General features: G+C 40.5%; 4 protein-coding genes and 8 non-coding genes across 14 annotated transcripts in view; 3 read left to right on the forward strand and 9 right to left on the reverse strand.

The window, feature by feature from the left end:
- LOC133619319 (uncharacterized) overlaps positions 1-25,081 on the forward strand; it is a 455,654-nt gene that overhangs the window by 278,194 nt on the left and 152,379 nt on the right. The window lies entirely within an intron of this gene.
- LOC133619862 (uncharacterized) overlaps positions 1-25,081 on the forward strand; it is a 498,075-nt gene that overhangs the window by 135,116 nt on the left and 337,878 nt on the right. The window lies entirely within an intron of this gene.
- LOC133619284 (uncharacterized) overlaps positions 1-25,081 on the reverse strand; it is a 360,072-nt gene that overhangs the window by 4,917 nt on the left and 330,074 nt on the right. For 2 of the 3 annotated variants that reach the window (XM_072915410.1, XM_061980239.2), the window contains exon 2: positions 2,376-2,735. In XM_072915410.1, coding sequence (XP_072771511.1) covers positions 2,376-2,735 — 360 coding nt within the window. The remainder of the gene's footprint in view (positions 1-2,375; positions 2,736-25,081) is intronic. The other variant, XM_072915411.1, reaches the window with a different exon arrangement.
- Positions 9,082-21,525, reverse strand: LOC133619340 (uncharacterized). Its single transcript, XM_061980316.1, has 2 exons — positions 21,020-21,525; positions 9,082-10,318 (listed from the first exon to the last, which is right to left on the reverse strand). The coding sequence occupies exons 1-2, from the start codon at positions 21,219-21,221 to the stop codon at positions 9,534-9,536; spliced, it is 987 nt and encodes a 328-aa protein (XP_061836300.1). The 5' UTR covers positions 21,222-21,525; the 3' UTR covers positions 9,082-9,533.
- trnat-ugu (transfer RNA threonine (anticodon UGU)) lies at positions 12,725-12,797 on the reverse strand. The gene has a single exon. It is a non-coding gene; the product is annotated as a tRNA-Thr (tRNA).
- Positions 13,324-13,396, reverse strand: trnat-ugu (transfer RNA threonine (anticodon UGU)). Its single transcript has one exon. It is a non-coding gene; the product is annotated as a tRNA-Thr (tRNA).
- trnat-ugu (transfer RNA threonine (anticodon UGU)) lies at positions 13,906-13,978 on the reverse strand. Its single transcript has one exon. It is a non-coding gene; the product is annotated as a tRNA-Thr (tRNA).
- trnat-ugu (transfer RNA threonine (anticodon UGU)) lies at positions 14,488-14,560 on the reverse strand. The gene has a single exon. It is a non-coding gene; the product is annotated as a tRNA-Thr (tRNA).
- trnat-ugu (transfer RNA threonine (anticodon UGU)) lies at positions 15,070-15,142 on the reverse strand. Its single transcript has one exon. It is a non-coding gene; the product is annotated as a tRNA-Thr (tRNA).
- trnat-agu (transfer RNA threonine (anticodon AGU)) lies at positions 15,669-15,741 on the reverse strand. Its single transcript has one exon. It is a non-coding gene; the product is annotated as a tRNA-Thr (tRNA).
- On the reverse strand, positions 16,236-16,308 carry trnat-ugu (transfer RNA threonine (anticodon UGU)). The gene has a single exon. It is a non-coding gene; the product is annotated as a tRNA-Thr (tRNA).
- On the forward strand, positions 24,395-24,467 carry trnat-agu (transfer RNA threonine (anticodon AGU)). Its single transcript has one exon. It is a non-coding gene; the product is annotated as a tRNA-Thr (tRNA).

Here is a 25,081-nt window from a genome sequence, read left to right on the forward strand (position 1 = left end):
AATTTTACTATGTTTGTGATTGCACATTTGCACATTACCGTACATTTTGGGAGTGAATAGAGTTGTTAGAACGCTGGTTTTTAATATATTATTAAAGTTTGACTGACCTATCTGACTGTTTTTTTGACATTCCCTTTAGCGCAGTTAGATGCGGCTTATAACACGGGGCGGCTTATAGACCTCCCGAAATCGGAGGTCTCAAGGTTAGCAAGTATGACACACAGTCTGAAATTGTTTAGCAGCTGTGGCAATATTGTCACCTGGAGTTGACAGCTTGGTGTTCCTGGCTTTAATGTTTAAGGGAACAAGGGTTTGCTAAAAATGTTGAACTAAACAAACAATATTGCTAAAGGTCTAATATTTCCAAGTTGTTACTCATGTTTAAAATGTCCTGCTAAGCCTAGGGCTTTATTTTATATGTAGTTTTTTTGTGCTGTTATTGTTAGGCGGCATGGCGTAGTGAGTAGAGCAGCTGTGCCAGAAACCTGAGGGTTGCAGGTTCGCTCCCCGCCTCTTACCATCCAAATCGCTGCCGTTGTGTCCTTTTGCAGGACACATCACCCTTGCCCCCGGTGCCGCTCACACTGGTGAATGAATGATGAATGATGGGTGGCGTTCGGAGGGGCCGTAGGCGCAAACTGGCAGCCACGCTTCCGTCAGTCTACCCCAGGGTAGCTGTGGCTACGAAAGTAGCTTACCACCACCAGGTGTGAATGAATGATGGGTTCTCACTTCTCTGTGAAGCGCTTTGAGTGTCAAAAAAGCGCTATATAAATCTAATCCATTATTATTATTATTATTAGCTGAGGATTTAAGCTTTGTTTTGAAGAAGATTGAAAATTATACTGTATTATTCTTATATTTCTTTTAAAGGCCTACTGAAACCCACTACTACCGACCACGCAGTAAGATAGTTTATATATCAATGATGAAATCTTAACATTGCAACACATGCCAATACGGCCGGGTTAGCTTACTAAAGTGCAATTTTAAATTTCGCGCGACACTTCCGGTTGAAAAAATCTAGGTATGATGACGTTTGCGCGTGACGTCGATGGTTGAAACGGAAGTATTGGGACGTCATTGTATCCAATACAAAAAGCTCAGTTTTCATCGCAAAATTCCACAGTATTCTGGACATCTGTGTTGGTGAATCTTTTGCAATTTGTTTAATGAACAATGAAGACTGCAAAGAAGAAAACTGTAGATGTGATCGGTGTATTAGCGTCTGGCTACAGCAACACAACCAGGAGGACTTTGACTTGGATAGCAGACGCGCTATCCGACGCTAGCCGCCGACCGCATCGATGATCGGGTGAAGTCCTTCGTCGCTCCGTCGATCGCTGGAACGCAGGTGAGCTTCGATGTTGATGAACAGATGAGAGCTGGCGTAGGTGGAGAGCTAATGTTTTATCATAGCTCTGTCGAGGTCCATAGCTAAGTTAGATTCAATGGCGTCGTTAGCAACAGCATTGTTAAGCTTCGCCAGGCTGGAAAGCATTAACCGTGTGGTTACAGGTCCATGGTTTAATAGTATTGTTGATTTTCTGTCTATCCTTCCAGTCAGGGGTTTATTTCTTTTGTTTCTATCCGCAGTTAAGCCCGATGCTATCACGTTAGCTCCGTAGCTAAAGTGCTTCACCGATGTATTGTTGTGGAGATAAAAGTCACTGTGAATTTCGCGTTCTCGACTCTCATTTTCAAGAGGATATAGTATCCGAGGTGGTTTAAAATACAAATCCGTGATCCACAATAGAAAAAGGAGAGAGTGTGGAATCCAATGAGCCCTTGTACCTAAGTTACGGTCAGAGCGAAAAAAAGATGCGCCCTGCACTGCACTCTAATCCTTCACTCTCACGTTCCTCATCCACGAATCTTTCATCCTGGCTCAAATTAATGGGGTAATCGTCGCTTTCTCGGTCCGAATCGCTCTCGCTGCTGGTGTAAACAATGGGGAAATGTGAGGAGACTTTCAACTTGTGACGTCACGCTACTTCCGGTACAGGCAAGGCTTTTTTTTAATCAGCGACCAAAAGTTGCGAACTTTATCGTCGTTGTTCTATACTAAATCCTTTCAGCAAAAATATGGCAATATCGCGAAATGATCAAGTATGACACATAGAATGGATCTGCTATCCCCGTTTAAATAAATAAAAATTCATTTCAATAGACCTTTAAGGCTTTTAAATATTTTATGTGCATCTGTGTATCTTTCCGGGGGAGAAAAATTGCGATCGATATTCAGCCAAAATATATCAGAATATGAGTTTAGGTCCATACACCCAGCCCTAATTTGACTACATGGTTTCTCCTGTGTTCTCATATGTTGAGTCAAATGGCTCTTGGCTCTTTTTAGTAAAACTTTTAGCACAAACCTGTTTTACCTCTCTTTTTTTTAGAGGGTTCAGAGTGTTTGATGTCCGTGTGAGTCCTCATATCACCTTCACAGTCTGTATCGCTGCTCAAAGGTTCTTCAACCTCGTCTTCAGCCTCACGATCTGATAGTGGAGCTAAGAGGTTGTCTACTTGTGGTTTTTCTTCATCATCTTCAGTCTTCACAGAGAGAATACTCAATGGAAACTTGGTGTAATCAGCTTCCTCTCGTCCTAGAAGACACTCTCCCTCCTGAGTGATGCAGAGTTCCTCCTTTTCCTTTTTAATGCAGGGTGGTTGTGGAGTCTCCTGCTTCAAAGTCGAAACCCCCTCTTCTTGATGACCAATCAGCTGCTGAACATCTGTAGGACACAAACAACACACTTTCTTCTATGTACTGTATGTGTGTGTAGTGTTTCATGGCCATTCATTTAGTGCCTTGCCAGAATGATGCATCAATGTTTACATGATTTGTTTGGACTCGGACATGTGAAGCTCGAATTACAGAACATACAAAACACCTGTTTCGATGGACATTAGGGTACTACAAACTAACAGTGGGGGGAAAAAAAGCAATACAGGAATTTATCAATGTTTCTTACAATATAACTTCTTTTTTTAAGAAATTAACTAATAAAAAATAGAGGACTTTTATTTACATTTAAGTAACATAAGAAATTTAAACCACTTTCTGAACAATTGCAATGAACGGAAATTGATCATTTGAATTACCGTATTTTTCGGAGTATAAGTCGCACCGGCCGAAAATGCATAATAAAGAAGGAAAAAAACATATATAAGTCGCATTTTTTGGGGAAATGTATTTGATAAAAGCCAACACCAAGAATAGACATTTGAAAGGCAATTTAAAATAAATAAAGAATAGTGAACAACAGGCTGAATAAGTGTACGTTATATGAGGCATAAATAACCAACTGAGAACGTGCCTGGTATGTTACCGTAACATATTATGGTAAGAGCCATTCAAATAACTATAACATATAGAACATGCTATACGTTTACCAAACAATCTGTCACTCCTAATCGCTAAATCCCATGAAATCTTATACGTCTAGTCCAGGGGTCGGCAACCCAAAATGTTGAAAGAGCCATATTGGACCAAAAATACAAAAACAAATCTGGAGCCGCAAAAAATTAAAAGCCATATTACATACAGATAGGGTGTCATGAGATATAAATTGAATTAAGAGGACTTAAAGGAAACTAAATGACCTCAAATATAGCTACAAATGAGGCATAATGATGCAATGTGTACATATAGCTAGCCTAAATAGCATGTTAGCATCGATTAGCTTGCAGTCATGCAGTGACCAAATATGTCTGATTAGCACTCCACACAAGTCAATAACATCAACAAAACTCACCTTTCATGCACAACGTTAAAAGTTTGGTGGACAAAATGAGACAGAAAAAGAAGTGGCATAAAACACGTCCTAGAAAGTCGGAGAAAGTTATACATGTAAACAAACTACGGTGAGTTCATGGACCGGCAAAATTAGTAGGACAAAACGGCGCTCGCCAAATACTCGAATCAGTGAAGCATGTTTAATATAAACAGTGTGCTTTGTAACAATTAGGGAGGTTTGTGTCATGTTTGTCCTCCTACAGAAACCATATTAAAACACAAAATAGATTTTTCCCCTCATCTTTTTCCATTTTTCATACATTTTTTAAAAAGCTCCAGAAAGCCACTAGGGCGGCGCTAAAGAGCCGCATGCGGCTCTAGAGCCGCGGGTTGCCGACCCCTGGTCTAGTCTCTTACGTGAATGAGCTAAATAATATTATTTGATATTTTACGGTAATGTGTTAATAATTTCACACATTAAGTCGCTCCTGAGTATAAGTCGCACCCCCGGGCAAACGATGAAAAAAACTGCCACTTATAGTCCGAAAAATACGGTACTTTCTTTTTTGACCAATGCATTATTATTGTCATACACAACTTGTTTTTTAAGCAGAGTTTTACATTTTTCAGAAAACTTGGTAGATTATTACAATACACCTACTCAGTGGCGAAGTGGTTAGTGTCTGCCCTGAGATCGGTAGGTCCTGAGTTCATACCAAAGACTATAAAAATGGGACCCATTACCTCCCTGCTTGGCACTCAGCATCAAGGGTTGGAATTGGGGGTTAAATCACCAAAAATGATTCCCGGGCGCGGCCACCGCTGCTGCTCACTGCTCCCCTCACCTCCCAGGGGGTGATCAAGGGGATGGGTCAAATGCAGAGGGCAAATTTCACCACACCTAGTGTGTGTGTGTGACAACCATGGGTACTTTAACTTTAAAGGGGAACATTATCACAATTTCAGAAGGGTTAAACCATTAAAAATCAGTTCCCAGTGGCTTATTTTATTTTTCGAAGTTTTTTTCAAAATTTTACCCATCACGCAATATCCCTAAAAAAAGCTTCAAAGTGCCTGATTTTAACCATCGTTATATACACCCGTCCATTTTCCTGTGACGTCACATAGTGATGCCAACACAAACAAACATGGCGCATAGAACAGCAAGCTATAGCGACATTAGCTCGGATTCAGACTCGGATTTCAGCGGCTTAAGCGATTCAACAGATTACGCATGTATTGAAACGGATGGTTGTAGTGTGGAGGCAGGTAGCGAAAACGAAATTGAAGAAGAAACTGAAGCTATTGAGCCATATCGGTTTGAACCGTATGCAAGCGAAACCGACGAAAACGACACGACAGCCAGCGACACGGGAGAAAGCGCGGACGAATTCGGCGATCGCCTTCTAACCAACGATTGGTATGTGTTTGTTTGGCATTAAAGGAAACTAACAACTATGAACTAGGTTTACAGCATATGAAATACATTTGGCAACAACATGCACTTTGAGAGTGCAGACAGCCCAATTTTCATCAATTAATATATTCTGTAGACATACCTTCATCCGCGCTCTTTTCCTGAAAGCTGATCTGTCCAGTTTTGGAGTTGATGTCAGCAGGCCAGGGAAGCTATGGTCGATATTCTTCTCTTGATCATCTTCGGTGGCATAAGGGACGGTGTGAGCCAAGACATCCAGGGGGTTTAGCTCGCTCGTCTGCGGGAACAAACTGCCGCCATTGCTTGCCGTGCTACCGAGGTCCTTTGTCCCTGAATTGCTCACACACTCCGGCAGATTCAATGGGGGTTTGGCGGCAGATTTCTTTGACTTTAGCGTTGGAAATGCATCTGCTTTGAGTGTCGCAGGATATCCACACATTCTTGCCATCTCTGTCGTAGCATAGCTTTCGTCGGTAAAGTGTGCGGAACAAACGTCCAATTTCTTGCCACTTTCGCATCTTTGGGCCACTGGTGCAACTTGAATCCGTCCCTGTTCGTATTGTTACACCCTCCGACAACACACCGACGAGGCATGATGTCTCCAAGGTACGGAAAACAGTCGAAAAAACGGAAAATAAGAGAGATGATTTGACTCGGTGTCAGAAAATGGTGGATTGCTTCCCGATGTGACGCCACGTTGTGACGCCATCGCTCCGAGAGCGAATATTAGAAAGGCGTTTAATTCGCCAAAATTCACCCATTTAGAGTTCGGAAATCGGTTAAAAAAATATACGGTCTTTTTTCTGCAACATCAAGGTATATATTGACGCCTACATAGGTCTGGTGATAATGTATACAAGTATTACCCATTTACCATTTACGTTTGAAAAACAAGTTGTGGAAATATACAATAAGATTTAGACTTTTTGCAATTGAAAAAACTTGCTTTTTAAAATCGTAATATTCTTGTTGTTCATTACCTCCAATCCTCTGCACGTTGATGTAGACATGTGGTTCAGTCTTCTCTTCACATCTCTTACTCTTCCCCAACATCTCTTCTTTCACATCATTCTTTTCTTTACACAAGCGCTTGTTTTGCTCTTCCACTTTCTTCATTTGACTTTTGCATTCTTTCATCTCCTCTGATGTGAACTCCACTGCCTTCTTCAAGCTAACAATCATGGCGGCTCTTTCTTTACATTCTTCAACAAGGTCGGCACTTTTTTCAGGGCTTGAAATAGCATTCAAAGGACAAAACTTCAACTCACTCACCTTCATTTTTATCTTTCGTCTTTATCTCCGTTGGTGATTTGCTGGAAGTTGATTCTCTTTCATGTTCTCTTTTAGCGGACGTCGCCATCTTAGCATAGCAGTAGTCGTCCATCTTCTAGCACGTCTTCAATCTTCACTTCAGGTAACACTCCATCGCTCCACACTCAACTTCGTGGCCTTTAGAAATACAAATGAGGTATTTTTTCTATTCATGCTGTGAATATTTACGGCTCTGACATTGTAAATTCGAAACTGGTCCGAAAAAGACTCAGTCCGCCATCTTCGTCTTTTCGCCTTTGCTGCAAGCACGTGTGCGCATGCGCTAAATGTCAGCAACTTCCGTTCCCGACATGACAGCGGTTTTTCCAAAACAAAAGCATTTCAATGTTGTTTTAAAAAATAACGATTGAAAAAAATATGTATCCTCATATAATCAACTACTCTGAACATTTTAATAACTTTTATACATCCACAAGCACGTGTGCAGACATGTTCGATGACTGGTGCTCAAAAGTAACTGGAACTTTTATTGGCAGCCTATCAAGGGCTACTGTCATTGGCCATAACCCAAGCCGCTATCACAATCTGACTCCGCCCACATATACGTCACATCCCGTGCGTCACTTCTCCAAACAACGGACAGTTTTGAAGTAATTTCGTATATCCAAAGTGTTATGCTAATCGCTAGCTATCTTTAATGCAAACATGAATAAAAAGAATAAGTAGATAGATAGATAGTACTTTATTGATTCCTTCAGGAAAATTAAAAAGATAATACAAAAATTAACATCTTTCCTCATTACAAACATCATAATCCAATCGAAACTTGTATAAACACATTACTGTCTGAGCAACTAAGATATTCAGTTGTGCACATTGAACCTACAGGCTGTGCTCTCTTAGACCTGCGTGATAAATAAGAACTTTTTTTTTTTAAACTTGTTGTAAATTGTAGTTTCCGGAAGATCGATTCCTGTTGTTGGTGTTCAAAGTTAGGCATTCTGGAGTAGGGATGTCCCGATCTGATATTTGGATCGGATCGGCTGCCGATATTTGCCAAAAATTGCGTATCGGCAAGGTATGGGAAAATGCCGATCCAGATCCAGTTTAAAAAAAAACTCTGGTCCGTGTTTTCCAACGCACCGATTTAAATAATACATTCCACTTTTCTGCTGCTCCCTAATTTCCGTTCCGCATTTTCCAGCACACCTTCAACACATCCACATGTCTGTGAATTCTCACGCAGTTACTTTTAGCTGCTGGCATTACACGACAGGCTCTTCTCACTCTTTCCTGTGTCTCCCTCTCACAGACAGCAAGTGCACCTTCTTACACACGTCACATACTGTCACGTCATACGTCACATACTGTCGCGTCATACGTCACATACTGTCGCGTCATACGTCACATACTGTCACGTCATACATCACATACGTATACGTCCTCCCCGAGCAGAGAGGTAGCAGCATGGCTAACATTAGCTGTGATGCTAGCGCAGCCGTGCGAGCAACGCTCCCTCTAAGGTGCTCGCCTGTGCAATTGCGCACTGTTTAAGCGTCCTCTGCGCATAGCAAATCTATGCCACGCACAAAATCAAATAAAAAAATAAGCGCATAACAATTTTCGACACACGGACACGACAGAGAAAACAGTTTTCGTCATCATTGTTCAAATATTGTGACGTCTGTCGAGACGCTTATCTCCATTCGGTGCCACACGTCCACACCATCAAAATGCCGAGGCAAAAATTTCCACATCAACACCGTATGAAAAAATTAGTGATTTTTTTAGTTGTGATTTCCTTCTCTGCATGAAAGTTTAAAAGTAGCATATATTAATGCAGTATAAAGAAGAATGTTTTAATGTAGACATGCAAGCCTTGAAAGAACATTTTGAAAATCAAGACTACATTTCCTGCAAATGGGTGCATTTCTACCCTATATTTTAACTTTAGATTTATTCTCATATCAAACTCTTTTGGCTGTCTTTTTGACACTTACATCCGGCGCCCCCCTCCACACCCTGGATTATAAATAATGTAAATAATTCAATGTGATTATCTTGTGTGATGACTGTATTATGATGATAGTATATATCTGATAGTATATATCTGTATCATGAATCAATTTAAGTGGACCCCGACTTAAACAAGTTGAAAAGCTTATTGGGGTGTTACCAATTAGTGGTCAATTGTACGGAATATGTACTTCACTGTGCAACCTACTAATAAAAGTCTCAATCAATCAATCAAAACACATAGAATCATCATACTGCTGTGATTATATGCATCAAGTGTTCATTCAAGGCTAAGGCAAAATATCGAGATATATATTGTGTATCGCAATATGGCCTTAAAATATCGCAATATTAAAAAAAGGTCATATCGCCCAGCCCTAGTTCAATGATGCCATTTCTGTTTGTCATGTATAATTTTGTCTATTTTGTGTTTATCCTTGAATAAACAGGTCAGTTTCTTGTTACCAACCATTGTGTATTATTCAAACTCCCCTAATTCAGCTGGCTAGTTGTTATCAAGAGTACTAAAACCCTTTTCAACATGATTCTGACAACTAAGTAGGCTAAATAACTTTAAACTTTTAATACATGCTCGGATAGGCCAGTATCGGTCAGTATCGGTATCGGTCAGTATCGGTTTCGGATCGGAAATGCAAAAACCATATCGGTATCGGATCGGAAGTGCAAAAACCTGGATCGGGACATCCCTATTCTGGAGGCAGTATAAGCATCACTGAAGAAGACTACAATTCCTCTCCAGGTCTGTCCTGACTGAATGAGTAACCAAGCACAACAATCAGCATCTATTTTACTGTTCAGGAAAGTTTCACAGAGAAGACATGGCGTCACAAGGATATAAGATTATGCTCCAGATAATCCAAGTTTGTATGAATACCTCGGATATTTGTGAAAGAAGCAGTGAGGAGGTCCTGGGTAGGGTGGATGTCGCCACATATGAGCAACATACCTCAAACTAAACAGCTAATTGGTTATTCTCTGTGTTTTTATGTGTCTTACTCCGCCTGCATTATGTGGGAACCTTTTACAGCACACTGAACCACTAAATGATTATTCTGCAGCGTGCGTTTTCATGTGTTGAGTTAAAGAACTATTTTGAGAGAACCTTCTGCCGCACACTGAGCAGTTAAATGGTTTCTCTCCTGTGTGCGTTCTCATGTGCAGAGTCAAGTGGCTGGTTTGAGAAAAGCTTTTACCACACACAGAACAATTAAATGGTTTTAGTCCAGTGTGTCTCCTTATGTGTTGAGTCAAACCTTGTCTGGAAACAAAAATTTTACCACAAACTGAACAAGTAAAGGTTTTTTCTCTTGTGTGTGTTCCCATGTGCTCAGTCAAATTGCACTTATGGGAAAATTGTTTGCCACAGACTGAACAGTTAAATGGTTTTTCGCCCGTGTGTGTTCTCATGTGTTGAGTCAAATTGTGCTTTTTAGTAAAGTTTTTAGCACAAACCGAGCAGCTCAAACCTTTTTTAGAGGGTTCAGGGTGTTTGTTGTCAGTGTGAGTCCTCATATCACCTTCACAGTCTGCATCGCTGCTCAAAGGTTCTTCAACCTCGTCTTCAGCCTCACTATCTGATAGTGGAGCTAAGAGGTTGTCTACTTGTGGTTTCTCTTCATCATCTTCAGTCTTCACAGAGAGAATACTCAGTGGAAACTTGGTGTAATCAGCTTCCTCTCGTCCTAGAAGACACTCTCCCTCCTGAGTGATCCAGAGTTCCTCCTCTTCCTTTTTAATGCAGGGTGGTTGTGGAGTCTCCTGCTTCAAAGTGGAGCTCTTCCCTTCCGAGTGAGGGGGAAGTTCTTCTGGATGACCAATCAGCTGCTGGACGTCTGCAGGGCACAAACACACTTTAGTTCAGAAATGATCCATGAGATTTTTCTCCTTGAACTCGGTACCCATTTTCCTCTAAGTACTGTATGTGTGTGTAGTGTTTCATGGACATTCATTTAGTGCCTTGCCAGAATGATGGATCAATGTTTACATGACTTGGCTTAGACTCAGATAAGTGGAGGGAGAATCGCAAAACATGTGTTTGATGGACATTACGATACTACAAACTAGCAGTGGGGAAAAAAATCAATGAGGAAATATAGCTCAACATTTTTTTTGACAATATATATTTTCCTAAGAAGTTGACAGTAAGGATTTTTTTTACATTTAAGTGCAATAAATTGTATCCACTTTCTGTACAATTGCTATGAATGGAAATTGGTCACTTAAATTCTTGTTTTTTTTTTTTTATTCATATAGTGTTCATATATACAACTTGCATTTTAAAGGGGAACATTATCACCAGACCTATGTAAGCGTCAATATATACCTTGATGTTGCAGAAAAAAGACCATATTTTTTTTTAACCGATTTCCGAACTCTAAATGGGTGAATTTTGGCGAATTAAACGCCTTTCTATTATTCGCTCTCGGAGCGATGACGTCACAACGTGACGTCACATAAGGAAGCAATCCGCCATTTTCTCAAACACCGAGTCAAATCAGCTCTGTTATTTTCCGTTTTTTCGACTGTTTTCCGTACCTTGGAGACATCATGCCTCGTCGGTGTGTTGTCGGAGGGTGTAACAACACGAACAGGGACGGATTCAAGTTGCACCAGTGGCCCAAAGATGCGAAAGTAGCAAGAAATTGGACGTTTGTTCCGCACACTTTACCGACGAAAGCTATGCTACGACAGAGATGGCAAGAATGTGTGGATATCCTGCGACACTCAAAGCAGATGCATTTCCAACGATAAAGTCAAAGAAATCTGCCGCCAGACCCCCATTGAATCTGCCGGAGTGTGTGAGCAATTCAGGGACAAAGGCGCTCGGAAGCACGGCAAGCAATGACGGCAGTTTGTTCCCGCAGACGAGCGAGCTAAACCCCCTGGATGTCTTGGCTCACACCGTCTCTTATGCCACCGAAGATGATCAAGAGAAGAATATTGACCCTAGCTTCCTTGGCCTGCTGACATCAACTCCAAAACTGGACGGATCAGCTTTCAGGAAAAGAGCGCGGATGAGGGTATGTCTACAGAATATATTAATTGATGAAAATTGGGCTGTCTGCACTCTCAAAGTGCATGTTGTTGCCAAATGTATTTCATATGCTGTAAACCTAGTTCATAGTTGTTAGTTTCCTTTAATGCCAAACAAACACATACCAATCGTTGGTTAGAAGGCGATCGCCGAATTCGTCCTCGCTTTCTCCCGTGTCGCTGGCTGTCGTGTCGTTTTCGTCGGTTTTGCTTGCATACGGTTCAAACCGATATGGTTCAATAGCTTCAGTTTCCTCTTCAATTTCGTTTTCGCTACCTGCCTCCACACTACAACCATCCGTTTCAATACATGCGTAATCTGTTGAATCGCTTAAGCCACTGACAGCCGAGTCTGAATCCGAGCTAATGTCGCTATAGCTTGCTGTTCTATGCGCCATGTTTGTTTGTGTTGGCATCACTATGTGACGTCACAGGAAAATGGACGGGTGTATATAACGATGGTTAAAATCAGGCACTTTGAAGCTTTTTTTAGGGATATTGCGCGATGGGTAAAATTTTGAAAAAAACTTCGAAAAATAAAATAAGCCACTGGGAACTGATTTTTAATGGCTTTAACCCTTCTGAAATTGTGATAATGTTCCCCTTTAAGACATGACATATTGCATTTAGGGGCACCTGTGCTCTGAGTAGAAAAAAAGCATGCAGTCCTGAATATCCACACCATGCATTTATGGTTTGATAATAAATGTCCAGAACAGATCCAGATCTCAAATACACAAAAACATGGTCCAATAGGTGAGGAAAGTTGCTTTTGCATAATAGATCCCCTACTAAATTCTGATAATTGAGATATAAAACGACATATCAGATCCTAAAGCTTTGTACATAGCACACAACACCAATTGGATTGACATACATCCATCCATTTTCTACCGCTTGTCCCTTTCGGGGTCGCTGGAGCCTACCTCAGCCGCATTCGGCCAGAAGACAGGGTACACCCTGGACAAGTCGCCACCTCATCGCAGGGCCAACACAGATAGACAGACAACATTCACACACTAGGGACCATTTAGTGTTGCCAATCAATCTATCCCCAGGTGCATGTTTTTGGAGGTGGGAGGAAGCCGGAGTACCCGGAGGGAACATGCAAACTCTACACACTGAGTCTGGGAATCGAACCCAGGACCTTAGTATTGTGAGGCACCATGCTGCAAAACAGCACCTTTCATGTGCTGTAACGACAGAGGCCCCAGTGAGAATTGAACTCACGACCCCTGGTTTACAAGACCAGTGCTCTAACCACTGAGCCATGAGGCCTTGACACCCTCTCACACTTGTTTTAATACAATCAAGCTGCTGGACGACCGTGTGCATAAAACCGCAAAGTAGAAAAACGGATATATAATATTAATAAAGTCAGGAAAAAACGAAAGAGCGTCAAAGGAAATGGCTCTTAAAAATATCACTTCCAGCACCTTGTTAAATACAATGGGACCGTGATCGTGTCTGCAGCAAACACTTTGTAAAATGTTTGTTTGAACATCTGATTTGTTTGAGAAACTCTGTCATGCAATCGAGTTTATTCTCTACTATATTAGTAGTGTTACAGAAAACTAAACATAAAGAAAGGACAAGAGAACACATTAGTTTGTGTTTGCTAAGCTTTTGGAGGTGGGAGGAAGCCGGAGTACCCGGAAGGAACACACGCAGTCACGGAGAGAACATGCATACTCTACACACTGAGTCCGGGAATCGAACCCAGGACCTTCGTATTGTGAGGCACATGCACTAGCCCCTGTACCCTGTCCTGCAAAACAGCACCTTTCATGTGCTGTGAAGACAGAGGCCCCAGTGAGAATTGAACTCACGACCCCTGGTTTACAAGACCAGTGCTCTAACCACTGACTTATGAGGCCTTGACACACACTCACACTTGTTTTAATACAATCAAGCTGCTGGACGATCGTGTGCATAAAACCGCAAAGAAGAAAGACGAATATATAATATTAACAAAGTCAGGAAAAAACGAAAAAGCATCAAAGGAAATGTCTCTCTAAAATATCACTTCCATCATCTTGTGGAATACAATTCTACCGTGATCGTGTCTGCAGCAATCACTTTGTAAAATATTTGTTTGAACATCTGATTTGTTTGAGAAACTCTGTGATGCAATCGAGTTTATTCTCTACTATATTAGTAGTGTTAGAGAGAACTAAACGTAAATAAAGGACAAGAGAACGCATTAGTTCTATTGTGTTTGCTATGCCTTTGGAAGTGGGAGGAAGCAGGAGTACCCGGAGGGAACACATGCAGTCACGGGAAGAACATGCAAACTCTGCACACTGAGTCCGGGAATCGAACCCAGGACCTTCATATTGTGAGGCACATGCCACAAAACATCACCTTTCATGTGCTGTGAAAACAGAGGCCCCAGTGAGAATTGAACTCACGACCCCTGGTTTACAAGACCAGTGCTCTAACTACTGAGCTATGAGGCCTTGACACTCACACATACTTGTTTTAATAAAATCAAGCTGCTGGACGATCATGTGAATAAAATCGCAAAGAAGAAAGACGGATATATAATATTAATAAAGTCAGGAAAAAACGAGAGAGCATCAAAGGAAATGGCTCTTAAAAATATCACTTTCATCATCTTGTCGAATACAATCGTACCATAATCGTGTCTGCAGCAATCACTTTGTAAAATATTTGTTTGAACATCTGATTTGTTTGAGAAACTCTGTGATGCAATCGAGTTTATTCTCTACTATATTAGTAGTGTTAGAGAGAACTAAACGTAAATAAAGGACAAGAGAACGCATTAGTTCTATTGTGTTTGCTATGCCTTTGGAGGTGGGAGGAAGCAGGAGTACCCGGAGGGAACACATGCAGTCACGGGAAGAACATGCAAACTCTGCACACTGAGTCCGGGAATCGAACCCAGGACCTTCATATTGTGAGGCACATGCCACAAAACATCACCTTTCATGTGCTGTGAAAACAGAGGCCCCAGTGAGAATTGAACTCACAATCCCTGGTTTACAAGACCAGTGCTCTAACCACTGAGCTATGAGGCCTTGACACTCACACACACTTGTTTTAATACAATCAAGCTGCTGGACGATCATGTGAATAAAATCGCAAAGAAGAAAGACGGATATATAATATTAATAAAGTCAGGAAAAAACGAAAAAACAATAAAGGAAATGTCTCTCTAAAATATCACTTCCATCATCTTGTGGAATACAATTCTACCGTGATCGTGTCTGCAGCAATCACTTTGTAAAATGTTTGTTTGAACATCTGATTTGTTTGAGAAACTCTGTGATGCAATCGAGTTTATTCTCTACTATATTAGTAGTGTTAGTGAGAACTAAACGTAAAGAAAGGACAAGAGAACGCATTAGTTCTATTGTGTTTGCTATGCCTTTGGAAGTGGGAGGAAGCAGGAGTACCCGGAGGGAACACACGCAGTCACGGGAAGAACATGCAAACTCTGCACACTGAGTCCGGGAATCAAACCCAGGACCTTCATAATGTGAGGCACATGCCACAAAACATCACCTTTCATGTGCTGTGAAGACAGAGGCCCCAGTGAGAATTGAACTCACGACCCCTGGTTTACAAGACCAGTGCTCTAACCACTGAGCTATGAGGCCTTGACACCCACTCACACTTGTTTTAATACAATTAAGCTGCTGGACGATCATGTGAATAAAATCGCAAAGAAGAAAGACGGATATATAATATTAATAAAGTCAGGAAAAAACGAGAGAGCATCAAAGGAAATGGCTCTTAAAAATATCACTTTCATCATCTTGTCGAATACAATCGTACCATAATCGTGTCTGCAGCAAACACTTTGTAAAATGTTGGTTTGAACATCTGATTTGTTTGAGAAACTCTGTGATGCAATCGAGTTTATTCTCTACTATATTAGTAGTGTTACAGAAAACTAAACATAAAGAAATGACAAGAGAACACATTAGTTTGTGTTCGCTAAGCTTTTGGAGGTGGGAGGAAGCCGGAGTACCCGGAGGGAACACACGCAGTCACAGAGAGAACATGCATACTCTACACACTGAGTCCGGGAATCGAACCCAGGACCTTCGTATTGTGAGGTACATGCACTAGCCCCTGTACCCTGTCCTGCAAAATAGCACCTTTCATGTGCTGTGAAGACAGAGGCCCCAGTGAGAATTGAACTCACGACCCCTGGTTTACTAGACCAGTGCTCTAACCACTGAGCTATGAGGCCTTGACACACACTTGCACGTGTTTTAATACAATCAAGCTGCTGGACGACCGTGTGCATAAAACCACAAAGAAGAAAGACGAATATATAATATTAACAAAGTCAGGAAAAAACGAAAGAGCATCAAAGGAAATGTCTCTCTAAAATATCACTTCCATCATCTTGTCGAATACAATCGTACCATAATCGTGTCTGCAGCAATCACTTTGTAAAATGTTGCTTTGAACATCTGATTTGTTTGAGAAACTCTGTGATGCAATCGAGTTTATTCTCTACTATATTAGTAGTGTTACAGAAAACTAAACATAAAGAAAGGACAAGAGAACACATTCGTTTTTGTTCTATTGTGTTTGCTAAGCCTTTGGAGGTGGGAGGAAGCAGGAGTACCCGGAGGGAACATGCAAACTCTGCACACTGAGTCCGGGAATCAAACCCAGGACCTTCATAATGTGAGGCACATGCCACAAAACATCACCTTTCATGTGCTGTGAAGACAGAGGACCCAGTGAGAATTGAACTCACGACCCCTGGTTTACAAGACCAGTGCTCTAACCACTGAGCTATGAGGCCTTGACACCCACTCACACTTGTTTTAATACAATTAAGCTGCTGGACGATCGTGTGCATAAAACCACAAAGAAGAAAACGGATATATAAAATTAATAAAGTCAGGAAAAAAACGGGGAAATTGTTTTTTTTTGTATACGATTTGGTTTTCAGCAAACCCTTTGAAAAAGGGACTACTGTAATTAGTCCTAAGTTATTAACAAAGAAGTGTCCGCGTTGGAAGAATGAATTTCTTGTTGAAATATACAAATAGATTTTGACTTTCTGCAATTTAAGAAAATATATTTTTTAAACAATACATATTTTAAGTGCCAAACATTTAGAGATCCGAAAACATATGTTGATTTGTAAACCAGATAGAACAACAAATCATTTAATTTGCTTTGGTAATTTTCCTTGACTTTGACCTGTGACACTTGAGGAGAACTTCCCAATCAAAAGTTGACAGTAATCATATTGTAGCTGCTGACAGAAGCACATGGTATATATGTTATATAAATTAAAATTTGGTTAGAATAAATAAATACAATGTATAAATATAAGTTCTTATTTACAAATAATGTGATTAAAAATGTATTTCCTTTGGTTAATTCATGTAAGTACCGTATTTTTCGGACTATAAGTCGCAGTTTTTTCCATAGTTTGGCCGGTGGTGCGACTTATACCCAGGAGCGACTTATGTGTGAAATTATTAACACAGTAGCGTAAAATATCAAATAATATTATTTAGCTCATTCACGTAAGAGACTAGACCAGGGGTCGGCAACCCGCGGCTCCGGAGCCGCATGCGGCTCTTTGATCACTCTGATGCGGCTCAGCAGCTTACTTGCCGACCCCCCCGATTTTCCCGGGAGACTTCCGGATTTCAGTGCCTCTCGCAGAAAACTCCCGGGATTAATATTCTCAGATTTTCAACCTTGCAGTTATAATAAGGGCGTGCCATGATGGTACGGCATTTGGCGCCCTCTACAGTCTGTATTAACAGCGTGCCAGCCCAACCACTTGTTATGCAGTAAGCATCTTCTGCTTGCACACGTACGTGACAGCAAGGCATACTTGGTCAACACCCACACAGGTTACACTGACGGTGACCATATAAAACAACTTTAACACTCTTACTAATAATGCGCCACACTTTGAACCAAAACCAAACAAGAATGACAAACACATTTCGGGAGAACATCTGCACCTTAACACAACATAAACCCAACAGAACAAATACCCAGAATCCCATGCAGCCCTGACTCTTCCGGGCTACATTATGCTACCACCAAACCCCGTCCCCACCCCAACCCTGCTCCCTCACACATCAACCCCCCCCCCTCTCTGTGCGTCGGTTGAGGTGGGCGGGGTTTGGTAGCGGGGGTGTATAATGTATCCCGGAAGAGTTAGGGCTGCATGGGATTCTGGGTATTTGTCCTGTTGTGTTTATGTTGTGTTACGGTGCAGATGTTCTCCCGAAATGTGTTTGTCATTCTTGTTTGGTGTGGGTTCACAGTGTGGCGCATTATTAGTAAGAGTGTTAAAGTTTTTTTTTAAACCGCCACCGCCACCGGCGCTATATGCTGTACCATCACGGCACGCATGACGCTGACAAGCGCTATTCATTTGAAACCCGCGTGCCGCACTAGCTTAAAAATTCCATTAAAAAGTGTGGGCAGCGTGTCTGAGACCCCTGGATTATACATAGCACAAAGCAAAAAAAACAACTTTGTATGCAGTGTCATTTCATTTAAAATTTCAAAAATGTTTGCGGCTCCCATTGTTTTCTATAATTTGCGAAACTGGTCAAAATGGCTCTTTGACTGGTAAAGGTTGCCGACCCCTGGACTAGACGTATAAGATGTCATGGGATTTAGCGATCAGGAGTGACAGATTGTTTGGTAAACGTATAGCATGTTCTATATGTCAGTGTTTTTCAACCTTTTCTGAGCCGAGGCACGTTTTTTTTCATAGAAAAAATTCTGAGGCACACCACCAGCAGAAAACATAAAAGAATGAAACCCAGCAGCCTGATATTGACAATAAAAAGTTGTTCTCGCAATTGTTTGATATGGATTTCAACCATAACCAAGCATGCATCATAATAGCTCTTGTCTCAAAGTAGGTGTACTGTCACCACCTGTCACATCACACCCTGACTTATTTGGACTTTTTTGCTGTCTTCCTGTGTGTAGTGTTTTACTTCTTGTCTTGCGCTCCTATTTTATTGTTGATAGTCATGTTGTTTACAGATGTACTTTGTGGACGCCGTCTGCTCCACACACAGTAAGTCTTTGCTGTCGTCCAGCATTCTGTTTGTGTTTTTTTTTACTTTGCAGTCAGTTCAGTTTTAGTTTTGCATAGGTATCCCTAGGCTTCAAGGCCTTTTCTTAGGGGCACTCACCTTCTGTTTATTTTTGGTTTAAGCATTAGACACCTTTTTACCTGCAAACCATTGTTGTCGTTCCCGACATCTACAAAGCAATTGACACCACCTACTGATATGGAATAGTATTACACGGTTACTCTGCCGAGCTCTAGACAGCATCGACACTCAACAACGGCACATTTGCAGACTATAATTACTGGTTTGCAAAAAATATCTTTAACCCAATTAGGTGAAATTACATAATCTCCCACGGCACACCAGACTGTATCTCACGTGTGCCGCGGCACAGTGGTTGAAAAACACTGCTATATGTTATAGTTATTTGAATGACTCTTACCATAATATGTTACGTTAACATACCAGGCACGTTCTCAGTTGGTTATTTATGCCTCATATAACGTACACTTATTCAGCCTGTTGTTCACTATTCTTTATTTATTTTAAATTGCCTTGCAAATGTCTATTCTTGGTGTTGGCTTTTATCAAATACATTTCCCCCAAAAATGCGACTTATACTCCAGTGCGACTTATATATGTTTTTTTACCTTCTTTATTATGCATTTTCGGCCGGTGCGACTTATACTCCGGAGCGACTTATACTCCGAAAAATACGGTATATGTTAACTTTATTTTTGTTACAAACCCATGTAAATTGGAGGGGAACATATTTTTTGTTCCGGTTTGGTCACATTGTTGGCGGGACAATTAGTATGTGAGGGAATTAAAGGGGAACATTATCACCAGACCTATGTAAGCGTCAATATATACCTTGATGTTGCAGAAAAAAGACCATATATTTTTTCAACCGATTTCCGAACTCTAAAGGGGTGAATTTTGGCGAATTAAACGCCTTTCTAATATTCGCTCTCGGAGCGATGACGTCACAACGTGGCGTCACATCGGGAAGCAATCAGCCATTTTCTCAAACACCGAGTCAAATCAGCTCTGTTATTTTCCGTTTTTTCGACTGTTTTCCGTACCTTGGAGACATCATGCCTCGTCGGTGTGTTGTCGGAGGGTGTAACAACACGAACAGGGACGGATTCAAGTTGCACCAGTGGCCCAAAGATGCGAAAGTGGCAAGAAATTGGACGTTTGTTCCGCACACTTTACCGACGAAAGCTATGCTACGACAGAGATGGCAAGAATGTGTGGATATCCTGCGACACTCAAAGCAGATGCATTTCCAACAATAAAGTCAAAGAAATCTGCCGCCAGACCCCCATTGAATCTGCCGGAGTGTGTGAGCAATTCAGGGACAAAGGCCCTCGCTATCACGTCAAGCAATGGCGGTAGTTTGTTCCCGCAGACGAGCGAGCTAAACCCCCTATCAACCCTAGCTTCCCTGGCCTGCTGACATCAACTCCAAAACTGGACAGATCAGCTTTCAGGAAAAGAGCGCGGATGAGGGTATGTCTACAAATATAATAATTGATGAAAATTGGGCTGTCTGCACTCTCAAAGTGCATGTTGTTGCCAAATGTATTTCATATGCTGTAAACCTAGTTCATAGTTGTTAGTTTCCTTTAATGCCAAACAAACACATACCAATCGTTGGTTAGAAGGCGATCGCCGAATTCGTCCTCGCTTTCTCCCGTGTCGCTGGCTGTCGTGTCGTTTTCGTCGGTTTCGCTTGCATACGGTTCAAACCGATATGGCTCAATAGCTTCAGTTTCTTCTTCAATTTCGTTTTCGCCACCTGCCTCCACACTACAACCATCCGTTTCAATACATGCGTAATCTGTTGAATCGCTTAAGCCGCTGAAATCCGAGTCTGAATCCGAGCTAATGTCGCTATAGCTTGCTGTTTTATCCGCCATGTTTGTTTGTATTGGCATCACTATGTGACATCACAGGAAAATGGACGGGTGTATATAACGATGGTTAAAATCAGGCACTTTGAAGCTATTTTTAGGGATATTGCGTGATGGGTAAAATTTTGAAAAAATCTTCGAAAAATATAATAAGCCACTGGGAACTGATTTTTAATGGTTTTAACCATTCTGAAATTGTGATAATGTTCCCCTCTAAGGAAGCAGCATGAGACAGCCAGCATTTGATGGAAAAGGTTAATAGAGTCTCGGATTGAAAATAAACTTTATTCCTTTGGAGTTTATGAGGCCAACGAGGTATGATTACTTCTGATATGTTTGTGAAATCTATGTGTTTTCTTTTATTTGATGTCAGACTAATTGTAAGTTCTGTTTTTCTTATTTATTAGTTATGAGACTGCATTATATTATAAAACTTGGCTGAAATAAATGTCTGTGAGAAGAACGAACAACTTGAGCCTTGATTAAGACCTCGGAGGGAGTAACACTGATTATTCTTCTTCTTTATTACCTCCAATCCTCTGCAAGTTGATGTAGACATGTGGTCCAGTCTTCTCTTCACATCTCTTACTCTTCCCCAACATCTCTTCTTTCACATCATTATTTTCTTTACACAAGCGCTTGTTTTGCTCTTCCACTTTCTTCATTTGACTTTTGCATTCTTTCATCTCCTCTGATGTGAACTCCACTGCCTTCTTCAAGCTAACAATCATGGCGGCTCTTTCTTTACATTCTTCAACAACGTCGGCTCATTTCTCATCCACGCTCTTTTCGAGGTTTACAACGGTCTCCAAAATTATGTTGTTGGAAACTTCCACTCGCTCCACTTTATCTTCGGTTTTCGTATTTTTTCTCCGTTATTGATTCTCTTTCATGTTCTCTTTTACCGGTCGTCGCCATCTTCTATCACGTCTTCAATCTTCACTCCATCGCTCCAAACTCAACTTCCGTTTTTGTGGGCTTTACAAAAGACGAATCTTGAGGTATTTGTAGCTATATTTGACTTGAATATATACATATATAAGACTGTAAATGGGAGACTTCTCCAGAAAAAAACAGTCTCTCAGTCCGCCATCTTGGTCAAGCCATTTACACATGCGCCAAAAGTCAGCAACTTCCGTTCCCAACTCGACAGCAGTTTTTTTCAAAATAAAGGTATTTTACTATAGGTGGGTGTAGCGATATGTGCTGGGAACGGATATTACGTAGGGTGCACCACGGACCCCCATCTATGTAACACCACTACTGTTATGTAAACAACTGTGCTGAAATAAAACATTTTCCAATCATAACTACTCAGTGTATTATTCATACCAATAATACTTCAGTGGGTTGCAATCACGTGACTTAGAGGCACATCCGGGCACGTATGGGTTTGTCAAACCATGTAACATCACCACGTGGTTACTGCTACCTCACTTCCCTTGACACTCACGGTATTTCATACTTGCCAACCCTCCCGAATTTTCCGGGAGACTCCCGAAATTCAGCGCCTCTCCCGAAAACCTCCCGAGACAAATATTCTCCCGAAAATCTCCCGATTTTCAGCCGGAGCTGGAGGCCACGCCCCCTCCAGCTCCATGCGGACCTGAGTGAGGACAGCCTTTTCTTTATGACAACAGGGGTGACAAGAACTAAATCCTCCAGACTAGAGATAAATTGTATTATTATGTTTATCTTACCTAAAAATAAATATATTTATTAATGAAAAAAAAACAAAAAAACAAAATTTTTACTATATTTTGCTAAAAACATCAAAATTAATTGTATTTTTATTTGTATTTTTTCTGACTCCTTATTACATCCAGCCATAGAATTATACATTAAAATAAACATATTTAAAATCATTCATTTTAAATGATCATAATAATTCATTTAAAATGACCATATTTAATTATTAAAATAATTGCTTGTTTATCAACAACTTTAGCATTTTATTCATTTCATTTTGAAGCTCTCAGAAGCCAAGTTATGTTATATTCCTTAAGATTTATTTATGCAAGTTTGAAGTATCAATTATCTAAACACAGTTTTGTTTGCATATTTTCAGGATGTAGATATATGTATATATATATATATATATATATATATATATATATATGTATGTATGTATGTATATGTATATGTATGTATATGTATATGTATGTATATATATATGTATGAAATACTTGACTTGGTGAATTCTAGCTGTCAATATACTCCTCCCCTCTTAACCACGCCCCCGCCATCATTCTCATTGTATTATACGGGAAACTGTATTTAACCTTGTTCAAAATAAATAAGCTTTTAGATAGCTTATTTTTCACATGCAATATATAAGCTTTCCATGTCAACTTTTCATCTAAGATGATCCCTAGAAATCTGATTTCAGACACCTTCTCAATTTTCACATTGTTTATGGATAAACTAACTTCTATCTTTCTTTTATTACTCAATACCATAAATTTAGTCTTTTCCAAGTTTAAAGATAATTTATTTACATCAAACCACAATTTTAGTTCAACCATTTCCTCTTCAATATTATCGGCTAAGATTTTCAAGTCATCTCCTGAACAGTATAAATTTGTATCGTCTGCGAATAATACGTACTGTAAAATTTTCGAAACCTCACAAATATCATTTATATATAAAATGTCAGGACTTGGACTATGGCGTGGTTTGTTCTCCCGTGGTGCAAATGAACATTTGGACCAGACATGGCGTGAAGGTGAAGACATATTTAATTTTAACACTCAAAAAAAGAAACAAACAAAAGGCGCTCACAGTGGAGGTACAAAACTTGGCTATAAACGCAAAACTTGCACAAAGGCAGAAACTATGAACAATGAAACAAAAACACTAACTGTGGCATTAATAAACAAAAACTTACTTGGACATGGCATGAAGTGCGCAGAGGTTAACAGAATGGGAAGCAGAGTGTCAGGGGTATGATGTCGCCAGACAGACAGCCTGGCAACTGGAAGCTTAAATAATAGTGACATGATTAAAGACAGGTGCGTGAGTTGTGAGGGCAGGTTAAAACTAATGGGTTGCTATGGTGACAAACAAGAGTGCACAATGAGTCCAAACGTGGAACAGGTGAAACTAATGGGTAACCATGGAAACAAGACAAGGGAGTGAAAAGCCAGAAACTAAAGAGTCCAATAACTAAACAAAACAAAACATGACTAAAACAAAACATGATTACACAGACATGACATAAAATAAAAAGTTTGGGTCCTAAAATCGAACCTTGTGGAATTCCACATTCAATATTCATACATTCTGATCTATAACCATCAATCTCAACATATTGCTGTCGTTGTTGTAAATAGCTGGTTAACCAGTCCAGTGCAACTCCTCTAACTCCATAAGTATATAATTTAGAAATGACAATTTGATGAGCTATAGTGTCGAATGCCTTCTCCAAATCAATGAACACTCCGATTGTGTATTTATTTTGATCAATTGCAGTTGCAATATCTTCAATAATGTTCATGATGGCCAAGCTCGTAGACCTATTTGATCGCTAGGTCGCTAATGAGAAAAAGGATACGTTTGTTTGCAGTTGATTTCCTGCTACATATATTAGTCTCATCTACAATTCATGTCTGCAGTTGTTTTATGCTGTGAAGTTCCTACTTTGTCTCATTATCTAGCTATAAATGTCCCTGCAATGTTTGCTCGCAAAATTTGATTTGATATATTTTTATTTCAGACACGATCACGGTACAATTGTATTCCACAAGATGATGAAAGTGATATTTTTAAGAGACATTTCCTTTGATGCTCTTTCGATTTTTCCTGACTTTATTAATATTATATATCCGTCTTTCTTCTTTGTGGTTTTATGCACACGGTCGTCCAGCAGCTTGATTGTATTAAAACACGTGCAAGTGAGTGTCAAGGCCTCATAGCTCAGTGGTTAGAGCACTGGTCTAGTAAACCAGGGGTCGTGAGTTCAATTCTCACTGGGGCCTCTATCTTTGCAGCACATGAAAGGTGTTCTTTTGCAGCACGGTGAAAAACAGGGGTTTGTGCATGTGCCTCACAATACGAAGGTCCTGGGTTCGATTCCCAGACTCAGTGTGCAGAGTTTGCATGTTCTACCCGTGACTGCGTGGGTTTCCTCCGGGTACTCCGGCTTCCTCCCACCTCCAAAGTCATAGCGAACACAAACTAATGCGATCTCTTGTCCTTTCTTTACGTTTAGTTCTCTCCAACACTACTGATATAGTAGAGAATAAACTCGATTGCATCACAGAGTATCTCAAACAAATCAGATGTTCAAACCAACATTTTACAAAGTGATTGCTGCAGACACGATCACGGTACGATTGTATTCCACAAGATGATGAAAGTGATATTTTTAAGAGCCATTTTCTTTGACGCTCTTTAGTTTTTTCCTGACTTTATTAATATTATATATCCTTTTTTCTTCTTTGCGGTTTTATGCACACGGTCGTCCAGCAGCTTGATTGTATTAAAACACGTGCAAGTGTGTGTCAAGGCCTCATAGCTCAGTGGTTAGAGCACTGGTCTAGTAAACCAGGGGTCGTGAGTTCAATTCTCCTCTGTTTTTCCAGCACATGAA

This window comes from Nerophis lumbriciformis, linkage group LG20 (assembly GCF_033978685.3).
Source record: "Nerophis lumbriciformis linkage group LG20, RoL_Nlum_v2.1, whole genome shotgun sequence".
NCBI classification, from domain to species: domain Eukaryota; kingdom Metazoa; phylum Chordata; class Actinopteri; order Syngnathiformes; family Syngnathidae; genus Nerophis; species Nerophis lumbriciformis.